Source organism: Phacochoerus africanus, chromosome 8 (assembly GCF_016906955.1).
Source record: "Phacochoerus africanus isolate WHEZ1 chromosome 8, ROS_Pafr_v1, whole genome shotgun sequence".
NCBI classification, from domain to species: domain Eukaryota; kingdom Metazoa; phylum Chordata; class Mammalia; order Artiodactyla; family Suidae; genus Phacochoerus; species Phacochoerus africanus.
In genome coordinates this window covers 120,023,007-120,038,118 of record NC_062551.1, presented here as the reverse complement: position 1 = coordinate 120,038,118, position 15,112 = coordinate 120,023,007, and the positions used below count along the sequence as shown (strand labels likewise).

Genomic DNA, 15,112 nt, shown 5'->3' with positions numbered 1-15,112 from the left:
ATAACGAACCAGACTGAGCCTGTTCCTGGTATCACCTTGCTCTTCCTTGAGCACAGAGACAGCATCTGAAGCAAACACATTACTTCCTAACTTTCACATACCAGTATCAACCATGAGCACCAACAAAGGCATGTGCTTTAATTTTCAGTTAATTCTTTAACAACATCTTCAAGTCTTTCTTACCTGAATTTGTTTCTTTCCTCCCTTTCTATTCTCTGCAACCTTTCTTCCCTCTCCTGTCGCCGCCTCTCTCTCTCTGCTGCCAGTGACTCTTGGTGCTGCCTAAAGGATGACGTGAGAAGACCACTCGGTGATGACCTGCAGATACAATGAGTTGAGGTTTGAGTGGTTTGGCTTGTGATTCAAAGTACTAATGGAGTCATCCGTCAGTCCTTGGTTAGAAGGAAGGGTCTGCCAGTACCTAGGTATGGCACGGGGGAAATTACTGAGCATCTTGGGTCTTCTGGTTCAAGTTCTTCATCTGTAAATGGAGATAAGTAACCTGCTTCATGTGCCTAGAGGATAAAAAGGCAATAATACCTATAGAATAGCAAGCAACACGCTCAGCATATGAGTTATCAATAATGGGTGCCATAATCAAAAAGCATTCCATAAGTAGGCATAAAATGTAAACACACATTCTCTCTCTACACACACACACACACACACACACACATTTGACAAATGGGCTATGGTAAGACTTCGATCAGCTGCAATCAACATTCAGCCTATTCTTTCTTATTTTACATGTAGTACAAATACTTTGCCATACATCAGCTTCTCGATGTACTTCTCGAAATAACTGTGTTACCTCAAAACAAGGTGTTGGGATGACAGATAAGGAAAAGAAGATAGCAATGGTCTGAAATCCGAATGGAATTAAGGACCTGTCATTCCATGTTAAGAAGTATCCGAGAACATGCAGTTTGATCAAAGGATGGCACCTGACCCTGGGCAACACTACACAATCTGGACCATTCCCTGAAGATGGTGTGACAGGGATGGTCAGCTGTTGGAAGGCCTCAGTGAGGAATCAGAGGGGTATCTCAGGAAATGTGAAGTCTGGAGAATGTGTGGAGAAGGCAAAATTAGGTAACTACATGAAAAATAAAGAAGAAAGATAGCTGGGAATAGGAGTCTGTGGTTTCCCTGGGGAGTAATAAAGAAAATCTGTTATGGACAATTGGGCTTCCTTTTATTGGGAAAAAAAAAAAACACTTCTAAACTGAAAAACAAATAATTCTGATATATAGCTTAGGTAAAAGCCTATTTGAATTGTATAAAAATATGTCTGTCTGGTAGCGAACACAAAGTCCCTTAGTGCAGCAGAAAGATGCAATGCTCGCATCACATACAATCCACAGCTGTTCTCCCTAGAAAAGGTGACTGACAGCCAGAGGTGGTGGGAGAAATAGAGGGAAGAAACCACCAGCCTTGACAGCTTGAGAGAGGGAGCCACTGAATCCTAGGTAAGCAGCTTTTGACAGGAAAGAGCTCTCTGCAGGAGGTCTCTTTTGTCTTGAACTTTAGCAAAGCTATATTGCAACTAGACTTAACCCAGGCACCCCTGTGCTCTACTCATCGCCAGCCTGAGCACACCTTTCAAACCTTTTCATCACATGATACCTTGCATGACCTGGTTCTTTCCTTAGATCAAAGAAAGAAAAATGAAATATTAGTAAGTAAGAGATGACTAGATCTTTTCCTCAGCTTCCCCTTGGTAATCACAAAAACGAACAGTGTGAGCAAGATAGCATCTAAAGAAAGATCACAAGATGTTGACAAGCCTGCATGCAGTGGGACTGGGCAAAACAAATCTGAACTCCTATCTCAAAAATTAACTGAGATTACTTCCTCTTTTTCCTTTAAATTTTTTTCATGGCAAAGTGGAATCCTCAGAGTTGGCTTTGGGACACAAGTCCGCCTTCTCCCCAGGATGCCAGATTTCTGATTGAAGCAACCTTTCTGTTTCTACCAGCACTTGCCTCTTGACTTTCGAGTGGGAAACAGTCAGACCCAAGTTTAGTAACACCCATATTTCAGGCTCAACAGACAGCCCCTACATCAACTCTGGACCCTTAGACATAGATAGAATTTTATTTATCTTTCATATACACAAAGTCCAGACTATCTTGTATAACTTCTATCTTATTTAAGCTACTGTTATTTATGCATTTTCCTGCTATATAAAGCAAAATCTAATCCACAATCAGAGTGGAGGGGTTCCTATGCCTCTTGCACAGTGACTGACAGAAATTGTTATGGATATAATAGATTTGCTTAAGCTAATTAATAAGTTTTTCCTAGCAGATGAACATATATAACTTGGTGTCCCAAGTTAAAGAAACATAATCTTCTCAAATACATAGGAACTATTCGAAAACTTATCATCAATTCTGCCACAAAGCTCAAGCTTATGCATGAATACCAAGAACTGGTTTTCATGTGGGCTCCCTTCCTAACCACAATGCAACTGAGATAAAAATAAATAACAAGAAGATACACTTGAAAAATCCATAAATGAAAACATTTTAAACTCTCAAAATTTACTCATGTCAAAAAGAAAAAACAATACAGAAAATTAGAAAACATTCAGAATATTACAATAAAAGAATATATATCTAAAACTTTAGGATGTTTCTAAAGCATAATGAGTGGTCAGCTCAAGAATTTGAAAAGAATGGAGTAAATTCATCATTCCTAGGAATAGCAGAGAGCTTTCTAAACCTGACAATAGGTATTTGGTAAAGACATTTTAAAAGCTATGGTAAACATCATTCTTAATAATGTTGAGGAGTTCCCACGAATCCGACTAGGAACCACAAGGTTGTGGGGTTTGATCCCTGGCCTCACTCAGTGAGTTAAGAATCCGGCGTTGCCATGAGCTGTGGAGTAGGTCACTGATCCCACATTGCTGTGGCTCTGGTGTAGGCCAGCAGTAACAGTTCCGATTCGACCCCTAGCCTGGGAACCTCCATAGGCCATGGGTGCGGCCCTAAAAAGATGAAAACAAAATGTTGAAATATTAGGAACAGTTTAATATTAGAAGTGATACAAGGATACCCCCAGAATTGCTGGTAATTGATGTTATTCTAGTGGTCTTAGCCAATACACTAAGGTAGAGAAAAACAAAAGCATAAGGAAGGGAAAGAAATACAATGTCATTACTTGCACATATCATCTAGATACAAAATCCAAAAAAAAACCCCACAAGCTAGTAAAATCATGAGTCTAGCAAAGCTTCACAATATAAAATGTACAAATAGCAATTACATTTTCATATATCAGCAACAATTTACCAACTTAACCATAGGTAACTATGAATTACTTAACTAACTATATCCGAGACCTTTACAAAACTTTTTTAAAAGATCCAAATAATGAGAATTATATCACATTCACATATAGAAAGACTCAACATAGCCTAGATGCCAATTCTTTTTTCAATATATAGAATTCCAATACAATTCTAAATCAATTTGATTCAACATTTCAAAAGGATTTGAAATGGCTCCAGAAGTTTTATGGAGGAACTGAGGTCCAAGGATAACCAAGACAATTCTGAGTAAGAACAAAGTGGATCACTGGCCCCACTAGATGTCAAGCCCATTCTAAACCCACAACGATCAAGTGTGAATGTGGTCTTAGTGCAAGAATAGAAACATGGAATGACACAGACTCATACATTTATGAAATTCTGATTCATGATAGACTTTCCCCATATCAGTGGGAAAGTAATGGACTATTTAATAAATGGTGCTGAGACAACTATTACCTGTGTGAGACAAATTATAGTTAGCTCTTTCTCATAGTAAACACAAAAATAAACTCTAGGAAGTTTAAGTGAAACATGTAAAAAGAAAAACTTTACCACTTGTAGATACAAGGATAGGAAAGAATTTTTTAGACCCAAAGGGAAATCAAAAAGGGAGAAGTTAATACATATGCATATATTAAAATTTACCATTTCTATACATTGTAAGACTACATGAGAATAAAGAAAAGCCACAACCTGAGAAGAGTTAATGATAACTCGTATAAACCACAAAGTATTAGTATACACAATACAAAGAGAACCAGTATAAAAAAAGACAAACTAAATCGGTATGAAAAAGACAAGTTACCCCATGGAAAAACGAACATTTCATTGAAGAAGAAAATGAAATTTCCAATAAATATATGAATGATACTCATCTTCACCAGACATCAGCGTGAGGAAATGCAAGTGAAACCCATAGTGATATATTGTTTCACATCTCTAAGTCTGCAGACTGACAAAAAATTAATGTCTGATGACACAAAGGGTTGCCATGGAACAAGGCAAGAACTCTCATGCACTACTTCTGGGAGTCTAAGTTGATAAAATCACCTGGGGAGAAACACTAAATACATTGGAAGATGTGCATATCCTACCATCTAGCAATTCCACTTCCAATTTTATGCTAGAGAGTAACTTTTGCATGTGTGAAGATGACACACATGTACAAGAATACTATTAATTTCACTGTTTGTACTGCTGATTAATAATTAGAAACAACATAAATATCTACAAAAACAAAATAAACTGCAGCAAATTTGTACAAAGGAATACTCTCTACCTGAGAAAATGAATGAAATAGTGCCATGATTTAACTTAGATTATTCTCAAAAGCACAATATATTGGTAGTGACAAGTGCTTTGAGGAACATGAAGAACATGCTATGATTCCTATGAAGTTGAAATAAAGGCAAAACCATACACTATTTAGGGATGCATGTACATTTAGCAAAAAAAAAAAAAATATATATATATATATATATATATAGAAATGATAAACACCAACTTCAGGGGGAGTGTTTTTTTTCTAGGGAAGAATAAAAGAGAGGGGGAGTTCCCTGGTGGTTAGGATTCTGCACTTTCTTCTCTGTGGCCTGAGTTCAATCCCCGGTCTGGGAACTGAGATCCCACTTTAAGCTGCTGAAAGACACAGCCAAAAAAAAAAAAAAAAGAAGTGTCATCTGGGAGTTCCTGCTGTGGTGCAGCTCAGTTTGCTGCAGAGGTACCGGTTTGATCTCCAGCACAGTGAGTTCCAGGATCTGGCACTGTCACAGCGGTAGTGTAGGTCACAGCGGAGGCTCAGATTCAATCCCTGGGCCCAGGAACTTCCATATGCTGCAGGTGTTGGCCATACAAAAAATTAAAATAAAAAAGTGTCATCAAAAAAAAAAGAAAAAAAGTCTTCGATTTTATATACAATGATCTTTACTGCTCCATGATTTTCTGTAATTATCTATAAACCTGGAATGTATTTTTTAGAGTCATTCTATTTATCATTAACAACCAAAAGTCCTTCTCATATTTAACATCAAATATCTTTGAAGTCCCAAGCTAGCTGAACAGTGAAATTACAGAATTTAAAAACAAAAAACAAAACAAAGAATAAGGCACCCTACATAGGAGAATTATTTTAGGCGAATCTAATTCCAGCCTAGCTGTTAGCCTGCCCTGTGTGGTTGTCTTCTTAAGGACCAGTAGCTCCAGACTTTTGAATTCTCTTTTCAGAGGGAGGAGAGAGGCGCCAGCTTGGGTGAGGAGCAAAATAAGGACCTTGTCATTTCCCCTTAAGCTTCTGATTTTGTCTGTTCTTCAAAATATTTCAACTTGTTTTAGAAAAAACCTCATAGATAATAATTTAATAATGGGTCATGAGTGGCTACCCTTACGAGGTCACAGTGAAGCTGTTCTCTGTCATCATTAACATCTCTTCCTTGTTTCAAATGAGAATACTGGAGCTCACTTAAAATTAGAATAGTGTTAGAGCTTGGGGAAGTGGATGCTGTCCTTCCTTCCCGGGCACCTCCAAGGACGGGAAATGCAAGTGACCCTCTGTCCACTGACACCCTGCAGAGGCAGAGCTCATGTTGGTCTGAGGACAGAATACAGCTGTGAACAGCGTTAACAATATGTGGAGGTTATTTCCTTAGAACTGAAATATGAGCTGCTAACTCAAAGCAATGAAGACCGGTTCCTCTTTTCCTAAACGGAAGCATAATACCTTCTGCAATTCAAGATCCATTCTCTTGGGTGCCCTAACACAGATTCCTGGAGCAGGAAGGGACAACGAAGGGGTCCCCTGAGCTCATCTGTGTCCTGGATGCATATAAGCCACTTTGGTCATAATGGGAACAAAGGGCTAAAAAAATAATATTAAAAAATTACATTTCCCTAGGTCTCCCTCTACTTAGATAAGTCCAATACATGGGAGTATAAATCCTGGTCCTATAAATCCTATTTATGGAAATAAGCCCATAATACCAATGCTGGAATGCATTCAAACCATACAAAGGGAATATCCTAAATCACTGTTTCAAAAATAAACACCAAGGAGTTCCTGCTGTGGTGCAATGGGATGGGCGGCGTCATGGGAGTGCTGGGATGCAGGTTCAATCCCCAGCCTGACACAGTGGGTTAAGGATCTGGCATTGCTGCAGCTGCAGCTTAGGTCACAACTGTAGCTTGGATCTGATCCCTGGCCCAGGAACCCCATATACTGCAGGGAGGCTAAAAATGGGAAAAAAATAAAATAAAATAAAAAACCACACACACCAAAATTCATGCTAGTATGGTGAAATTTTCTCTTTATAAATGCATCTTTAATAGACATTTATCTTTCACATTAAATCTTTCAGGAAAATACCTACAGTAAATGATAGCTGCTGCAGTGTTTAACCTAGGCCAGTCCAGGGACAAGCTATGGTGTAAAGAAAAAAAGCACAGGGCTCTGGACTGGGGAAACCTGAGTGTGGCCAGTCATTTAATCTCTCTGAGCCTCAGTTTACTGGTTTGTAAATGGAGGTAAAACATCTCCCATATTATGAAGATTTTATGAAGTACTATCAGGTTTACATGGGAGTGTATGTGTCAGTTTGCTCAAAATAGGATCTGGGCCACAGCAGGCACTCAGCAGACAGCATTTGATGCTGGGAGTCTAAAATCTACACATGTAAGGGAAGGTCTGAGCTGTGGTCTCCAAGGCCAGATCTGGAATATGACACCGGCTATTCCCAGGCTGAAGGGCTAGAGGGGCTGGGGGGTTGATCTCAACTTCCCCATTATGGCCACCAGCTGGGTCCATCATCAGGAGGAACTGCGTGCCACTCCGAAGGCACCTGCAAAGCTGAAGTCATATAAGTTACACCCAAGGCAGCTGCAACCAAGGGAAGCCACAGAAGAATGCAGATGGCCAGAGGCCACAGAGCTTTTGCAAGGGAGCGGATAATATACTCTGAGTGAGAGGAATGACAATATTTAATCTTGGCTGTCACAGGCTCCAGGAACTGCCCCGCAAATCCCATCTGGTTCAAGCAGCCCTCATTGGGACGTCTGGAACAGGAACTTGATTGCACTGAAACATGGTTGGCAATAGTAGTTAACATTTATGGAGATGACACAGTGTGCCAATTATCTTAGATGCAATGGCTCTTTTAATCCTTACAACCTTTTGGACTAAATTCTATTATTATCCCTCTACAGATGAGGAAATTGAGGCACAGAGAAGTTAAATTTAAGATGTAGCAGAGCTGGGCTTTGAAACAGGTCTATCAGGCCAAAGCCTCCGTATTGACCTATATACCTCCCCTCCCCACACCACTGGTACTGAGTAAAGCACGATTCCTGCAGTACTTGTCACAGTACCCGTGTCAGCATAAATATTTACTTTTTTTTTCACTTCTTTGCTAGAAATGACTGCTACCCTAAATTAGGTCTTTAATCATTGCCATATATATTATTACATTTCTTCTTGGCAGTCTAAGTTTCTTTGCCAGATCCTATTTTCTCATCCATTTCTGTGTCCTGGCACTTAGAAGAGCTGCATGACTAGTCACCTAAAGAATCAATTAGCTATTGAACAGCTAGGATGTATCAAGATGGAGTAATCTGTATGTACTATACTCAGTGTGTCTACATCCCCAGCCCTTTCGTTAGGAAAAATGCATGATGATGACCTGCTGAGATAATGGGTTTTTTTTGCACAGGATCCTGTGCCCCTGGCAACAGCTGAGTGAATGCAGAATGGATTCCTGCCCCAAAGGCAGCTCATCCAAAGGCAAGATATCTAGCAGTGTGTGAGGCTCCTGGTGTAGAGGGCCAAGCTAATCACCATCATGCACCCAGGACTTTGAGCTGGAAGGTCAGGAGTGAATATGCAGTTGGGAGAAGTAGAAGCTAAAGTGTCAGTGTCTATCAGTTGAAGCTGTAAGTAAGAAGGCTATTGCTTCAGCAGTGATAAAATATTGGACTAAACATAGCTCTGGTCCTGCCTAACACAGCTAAAAACATGATGCCTAAAAAGATCAAACTTTCTGAATTAATAACATTATAGAACAAAGCTCAAGAATGTTTACAGAAATCCAAAAAAAGAAGATAATTTACATTTCCATTAAGAAATGACCAGGCATGCAAATAAGTAAGAAACTAAAACCCATAAAGAGGAAATAAAAGTCAATCAATTGAAAACAATCCAGAAATGACATCGATGACAGAACTAGCTGACTAGAACATTAAAAGTTATTATGACTATAGACTGTAGATTCAAGAAGTTAAAGAAACTATTAACATGTTAAGACATGAAAGGTATGAAAAAGAGCCCAGGTGGAATGAGCTGAATAAATATTTTTTCCAATGAAGACAGGAAGATGGCCAACAGGCAAATGAAAAGATGCTCAACATCCCTAATCATCAATGAGCTATCACTTTACACCTGTCAGAATGGCTATTATCAAAAGGATAAGAAATAACAAGTATTGGTAAGGATGTGGAGAAAAAGGAACCCTTTGTTCACTCTTGGTAGGAATGTAAATTGGTGCAGTCATTATCTAAAACAGGATGGAGGTTCCTTAAAAAATTAAAAACAGAACTACCATATGACTAAAATATCCACTTCTGGGTATTTATCTGAAGATAACAGACATTAACTTTTTAAAAATATATACACACCCCTACATTCACGAATCATTATTTACAATAACTAAAATGTGGAAACAATCTAAATGTCCATTAATAAAGGAATGGCTATATATACACAATGGAATATTTTCAGCTATAAAAAGAATAAAATCTTGCCATTTGTTACAACACAGAGTATCTTGTAAAAAAAGTCAGAGAAAGACAAAACCACATGATTTCATTCATATGTGGAATCTAAAAAAAAAAACAAACAAAATTTATAGATACAGAAAACAGATTTGTGGTTGCCAGAGAAAAGGTGTTAAGAGTTGGACAAAATACATGAAGGGTATTAAGAGGTAAAAACTTCCAGACATAAAATAAATAAGATATGTGGATATTATATACAGCATAGTAACTATAGGCAATAATACTGTGTTTCATATTTGAAAGTTGCTAAGAGAATATATAGTAAAAGCTATCACTAGAAAAAAATACAACTTTTTATGGTGATATATTATAACTAGATTTATGGTGCTGATCTTTTTGCAACATATAGAAATATTACATCATTATGTTGCACACCTGGAACTAATACAATAGCATACGTCAATCATACTTCAATTAAAAAAAAAAGAACCCCCTTGAAAAAGTGACTGACACTTAAGAAAAAAAACAGTGAATCTGAAGGTATAGAAATAGCAAATATTCAAAATAAAACATATTGAGAGAAAAAAGACTGGAAAAAAATAATAGAGCATGAATAAATATGGTAAAACTTCAAGTTTCTTAATATACATGCAATTGAAGTCACCTGAAAAAGGGAGAGGCGAAAACTACCCCCAAAATTTGAAGAAGCAAACCCTGAGAATTTTCCCATTTTTATGAAAACTATAACTCACAGATCCAAGAATCTCAAGAAGGCTTAGGCACAAGAAACATGAAGAAAACTACATTAAGGCATATCAAAATCAAAAATTTTAAATCAATAATAAAGAGCAAATCCTAAGAGCAACCAGAGGAAAAAAGACACACTGCAGGCAAAGGTAGCAAAAAATTTAAAAAAAAGATTAGAAGATTTACTGTGAGAAACAATATAAGCTAGAAACAGAGCAACATCTTTAAATCACTGAAAGAAAAAAACCCATCAACCTATGATTCTCTACCTAGCAAAAATATTTTTCAAAAATGAAATAAAGATGTTTTTAGACACATAAAAATGGAAAGAATTCATCATCAGTATACCTGAACTACAAGAAATGTTAAAGAAAATCCTTCAAGCGGAAGGTAAATGACACCACATAGCCATCTGGAGCTACAAAAATAAAGAGCAACAGAAACATAACAAGATAGGTAAATACAAAGCATATTTATTATTATTCAAATATGTTTAAAAATAATAGATTGTTTAAGGTAAGCATAGTAACAATGTATCAATCACAAATCTATAATCACATTATATATAAATGATCCAAATGCCCCAATTTAAAGGCAGAGATGGTCAGATTCAATAAAAAAGCAAGACTTAATAATATGCTGTCTACAAAAACAAAAACAAACCCAAATCCACTTTAAATATAAAACTAATTCTACTTGATTTAAATACAAACATATAAATTTAAATATGAAACATTCCCCCAATAATATCAGGATACATATTCTTTTTAAATGCATACAGAACATTTGCCAAAACAAACCATATTCTGAGCTATAAAACAAAGCTCCACAAATTAAAAGAATTCAAGCCATATGTTCTTTGTTCAGAACTCATTCTCTGTTTGCAATTTTATTAAATTAGAGGTCAATAACAGAAAGACCTAGAAAATCCAAAATTTATAAGCTAAATAAATACTTTGAAATAACCCATGGGATAAAGGAGAAATCAGAAGGGAAGCTTAGATTCATTCTGAACTAAATGAAAATAACAAAATATACTAAAATTTGTGGGACACTGCTAAAGCAATACTTAGAGGAAAAATTATAATACTAAATGCTTCTATTAGAAAAGACAGTCTCAAATCAATAGCCTCATCTTTCAACTTAGAAAAATAAGGGAAAATTTTACCCAAAGTAAGCAGGAAAAGGAAAGATATACAGAGAGTAGAAATCAATGAAGCATAGAACAAAAATATCAGACTTAAAGTGAAACCAAAAACTGATCCTTTGAAGTCAATAAAATTGATAAACTTCTAGCCAGATTGCTCAGGAAAAAAAAAAGATAAAAGTTACTAATTATAGGGTTGAGAGAGGGGACATTACTACAGATTCTACAGACATTAAAAGAATAAGGGGACATTCTGAACAATTTTACACCAATAAATTTGTTAACATAGAGGAAATGGAAAAAGTCCTTGAAAGGCAAAAACTTCTAACAGTCACTCAAGAAGAAACAGATGACCTGATATGGACTGATGATATCAGATAAGCATCTCCCCAAGAAATTTAATTTGTAATTTATATATTTCCTATGAACTCTAATCCCAGATAGCTTCCCCAGTGAATTCTAAGGAATATTTATAGAGGAAATAACACTAATTCTATGTACACTCTTCTAGGAAGCTGAAGAGGAAAGAAGACATTTCATCTGACTTTATGAGTCCAGCATTACTCTGATTTACTACCATTCTGGAAGATAGTTCAACAACTGCTTAAAAAGCACCTACCATATGACTGAGCCATTTCATTTCTAGGTATTTATCCAAAAGAAATTAAAGCATATTTCCATACAAAGACATGTACACAACTATTCACAGCCAAAATGGGAAGCAACCCAAATGTCCATCAACAGGTAAACAGATAAACTGTGGTATATTCATACAATTGAGTACTACTCAGCACTAAAATGGAATTAACACTTGAAACATGCAACAAAATAGTTGAATCTTAAAATAATTATGCTGATTGAAAGTCAACCCTTCTCCAAGAGGACTTACTGCATAGTTACAGTTATATGAAATTCTTAAAAATGCAAATTACTCTACAATGACAGAAAGCAGACCAGTAATGGCTTGGGTACAGAGAGGGACGGCTATAATCACAAAAGGACATGAGAAAATGCTTAAGAGTGACAAATTATCAGATTATCTCAATTATGGTAAGAATTTCACCAGCAATACATACGTCAAGACTTAGGTCCAGTTTTTTTTCTATGTCAATGATATTGTAAAAGTTGTTTGTTTTTTTTTTAATTTTTTTTAATTTATTTTTTTCCCACTGTACAGCAAGGGGATCAAGTTATTCTTACATGTATACATTTTTTCCCCCCACCCTTTGTTCTGTTGCAATATGAGTATCTAGACATAGTTCTCAATGCTACTCAGGAGGATCTCCTTGTAAATCTATTCTAAGTTGTGTCTGATAAGCCCAAGCTCCTGATCCCTCCCACTCCCTCCCTCTCCCATCAGGCAGCCACAAGTCTATTTTCCAAGTCCATGATTTTCTGTAAAAGTTGTTTTAAAAGAAATGCTCCTTTGGTAAGTTTAAGTAAAATCTTATTTGTGAAGGAAGTAAATCTTAAACATCTCTCATTTTAAGAAATAAGTTATAATCACTGGTTAACCATTAACAAAAGCCAAACTAAGTTCACAAATTATCTAATATTTAAAATTATCACTTAATTCACAAGTAGATTATTTATTTCTTTTTTTTTGGCCAAGCCCACAGCATGCAGAAGTTCCCAGGCCAGGGATCAAACCTGTGCCACAGAAGAGGCCCAAGCTAGCAGTGACAATGCCAGATCCTTAACCCACTGTACCACAAAACTCCCACAAGTAGGTAATTTTATATGAAGACTGAAAGGTTAAAAAAAAAAAAGGCAATTCAATGATGTACACTGGTTGTCTGCAATGGTGAGGCTGTCCTTACAACCTGGGCAAGCAATTGGAATCACCCCATCTAATGGTCATGGAACAAGAAGTAACTCTGGGTTATGCCCAGCTCTAAAAGGCATTCTGCATACCCTGAAACAAGGAAATGTCAGAACCTCCTTCACACCTTCAGACCACATTCCCACTCTCAGGTTGAAATGAGCAAGCCCAGAGGCAGCCTCAAGAAACAGGCAACTTTTCTGCATCATCACTGCTACAACCCTGAATACCGCTATCATCAAGGATGGGAATGTGGCTTTAAAGGTTCCTCCTGATCTCCCTTCTCCAGCCTGTCACTCACACTTCAGTGTGGGTCTGAGCTTCCTGGCCACAGGAGGGAATACCAGAGCACCCACAGCTGCTGTAGAGACTGGTCCCATGTGCTGTCTCACAGACTGTGCTGGCTCCTGTCTAAAGCATGAAGGCTGGCACCATGCTTTGGCCTGTCCACTTGCCCCATCTGCAGGCCCCATTCCCTCTGACTTCCCACCTGCTGTCTGAGACCAAATGAGTCCTCTGGCCAAAAGGAGCTCAGTCCACACCTGTCACAGGTCCACCCATATTTGGCTTCATAACTAACCCATTCTCCTGGCAGCTTCCAAAAGCACCGATTGCCACCAGCCCCTTCTATAGCCCACGGTTTCCAGCCCTTGCTGGTCTGCACTGAGGTCTTGCCTTCAGTCTTTTCCCTTCCTCTCCACTCCAGGCCACCTACCCCCCCACCCCTGCATGCCTGCCTCTCCCCTAAACACCAAAGTTCTTCCAAACACAGTCTCCTACACTTCCAGATCCTCAGGATCCTGGTTTGAAGAAAGATGTGAACTCATACTATTTCTTATCTCCTTCTTTATCTGCCCTCCCCAATCCCCACCCAGCTCTCCCCCTCCCCGCCCCCCGACTAGGCAAACCTAGGGACAAAGTGCAACTTGTCTTAAGTGGATTCAGTTTCCCAGACCTCCTATTAGAGGTGGACTTCATGAGGGAGGGCAGGCCTGGGCTGGGCTCCCCACACTGTGGTCTCTCCAGATAGCCTCTGAAGGGTCATTTTCTTCACAGGATTTACCATGTGGAAATTCTTTATATACTGACACCTTGCTTATCTTCTGGTTCTGCCACTAGAATGTAAACTCAATAAAGTCAGGGACAGGGTCTATTGTGAACACCCAATAAATATTTGCTGAATGAAATGTATGAGCATGCTGTGTGCGTGTGTGTGTGTGTGTGTGTGTGTGTATGTGTGTTCTCAGCCCTCAACGGGCAGGTTTCCAGTTGTCACTGGCTACCACGGTTATATACTGTCATTGTAGAAAGATCAGAGAATGAAAAAAAGGATGAAGGTGTCTTTCTTTCTTTCTTTCTCTCTGGTTTAATGGGTGTGGTCTATAGTGTGTGTACAGACACATATCTACACCCACAAACATCCATACTCCAAAATCAACCCAGAAACCCAGTCTCTTCCATTATAATTGTAAAGTGTATTCACTGCAGTTTTGTGGGAAGGAGGGAGGAAATGGGACCCGGGAACCAGGAATACATTTTCTGGAGGAGAACACTCCCTTCCTCCCTACCCATTTTCACTCTTGTAACCTTTGTACTGCCCAAATGCAAAACCTCTGTAGCCGGTGACAACTGGAAACCTGGCCATCGGGGCTGTCCCAGTAGGAGAGGGTGTACGAGCAGGGATGATGGACGCTGGCCTTACAGCACAGAATAACTGTGGGTGTAGCTGTTCCAACTGCACAGTTTTGGTGAGTGATATTTGCACTTTCTTGTTACAGATCTTAGTGAACTCTCTTACACACACAATGTTCTCTCTTCCAAACATACCTCTTAAGGTTGCTCTTGATACACTTGAATGTAAACGAAGGCAGCAGAATTGTCTAATTTTCAACAAATCTATCCTAAACCCACGTTCCAAAGGAAAGCAACAGGATTAGAAGAGGTTCAAGCTGGAGTTCCCACTGTGGCTCAGTGGTAACAAATCCAACTAGGATTCATGAGGATGTGGGTTCCATCCCTGGCCTTGCTCAGTGGGTTAAGGAGCCACCCTTGCCGTGAGCTGTGGTGTAGGTCACAGACACAGCTCGGATCTGGCATTGCTGTGGCTATGGTGTAGGCCGGCAGCTGCAGCTTGGATTCGACCCCTAGCCTGGGAACTTCTATATGCCCCAGGTGCAGCCCTAAAAAAGCAAAAAAAAAAAAAAAAAAAAAGAGAGAGAGAGAGAGAGATTAAAATTTCTCATATATTTGACAAAGAGGTAGAGGGCAGGCAGTGAGCAGGAGGTGGGGGAATCTCATGCAGGGGGATGTAGAGATGGCT

General features: G+C 38.5%; 1 protein-coding gene across 6 annotated transcripts in view; it reads right to left on the bottom strand.

Moving 5' to 3' along the window:
* The window catches only part of FHOD3 (formin homology 2 domain containing 3), a 556,170-nt gene that overhangs the window by 116,492 nt on the left and 424,566 nt on the right, over positions 1–15,112 (bottom strand). For all 6 annotated transcript variants that reach the window (XM_047794147.1, XM_047794143.1, XM_047794144.1 and 3 more), the window contains one exon: positions 184–318. In XM_047794147.1, the coding sequence (XP_047650103.1) occupies positions 184–318 (135 nt within the window). The remainder of the gene's footprint in view (positions 1–183; positions 319–15,112) is intronic.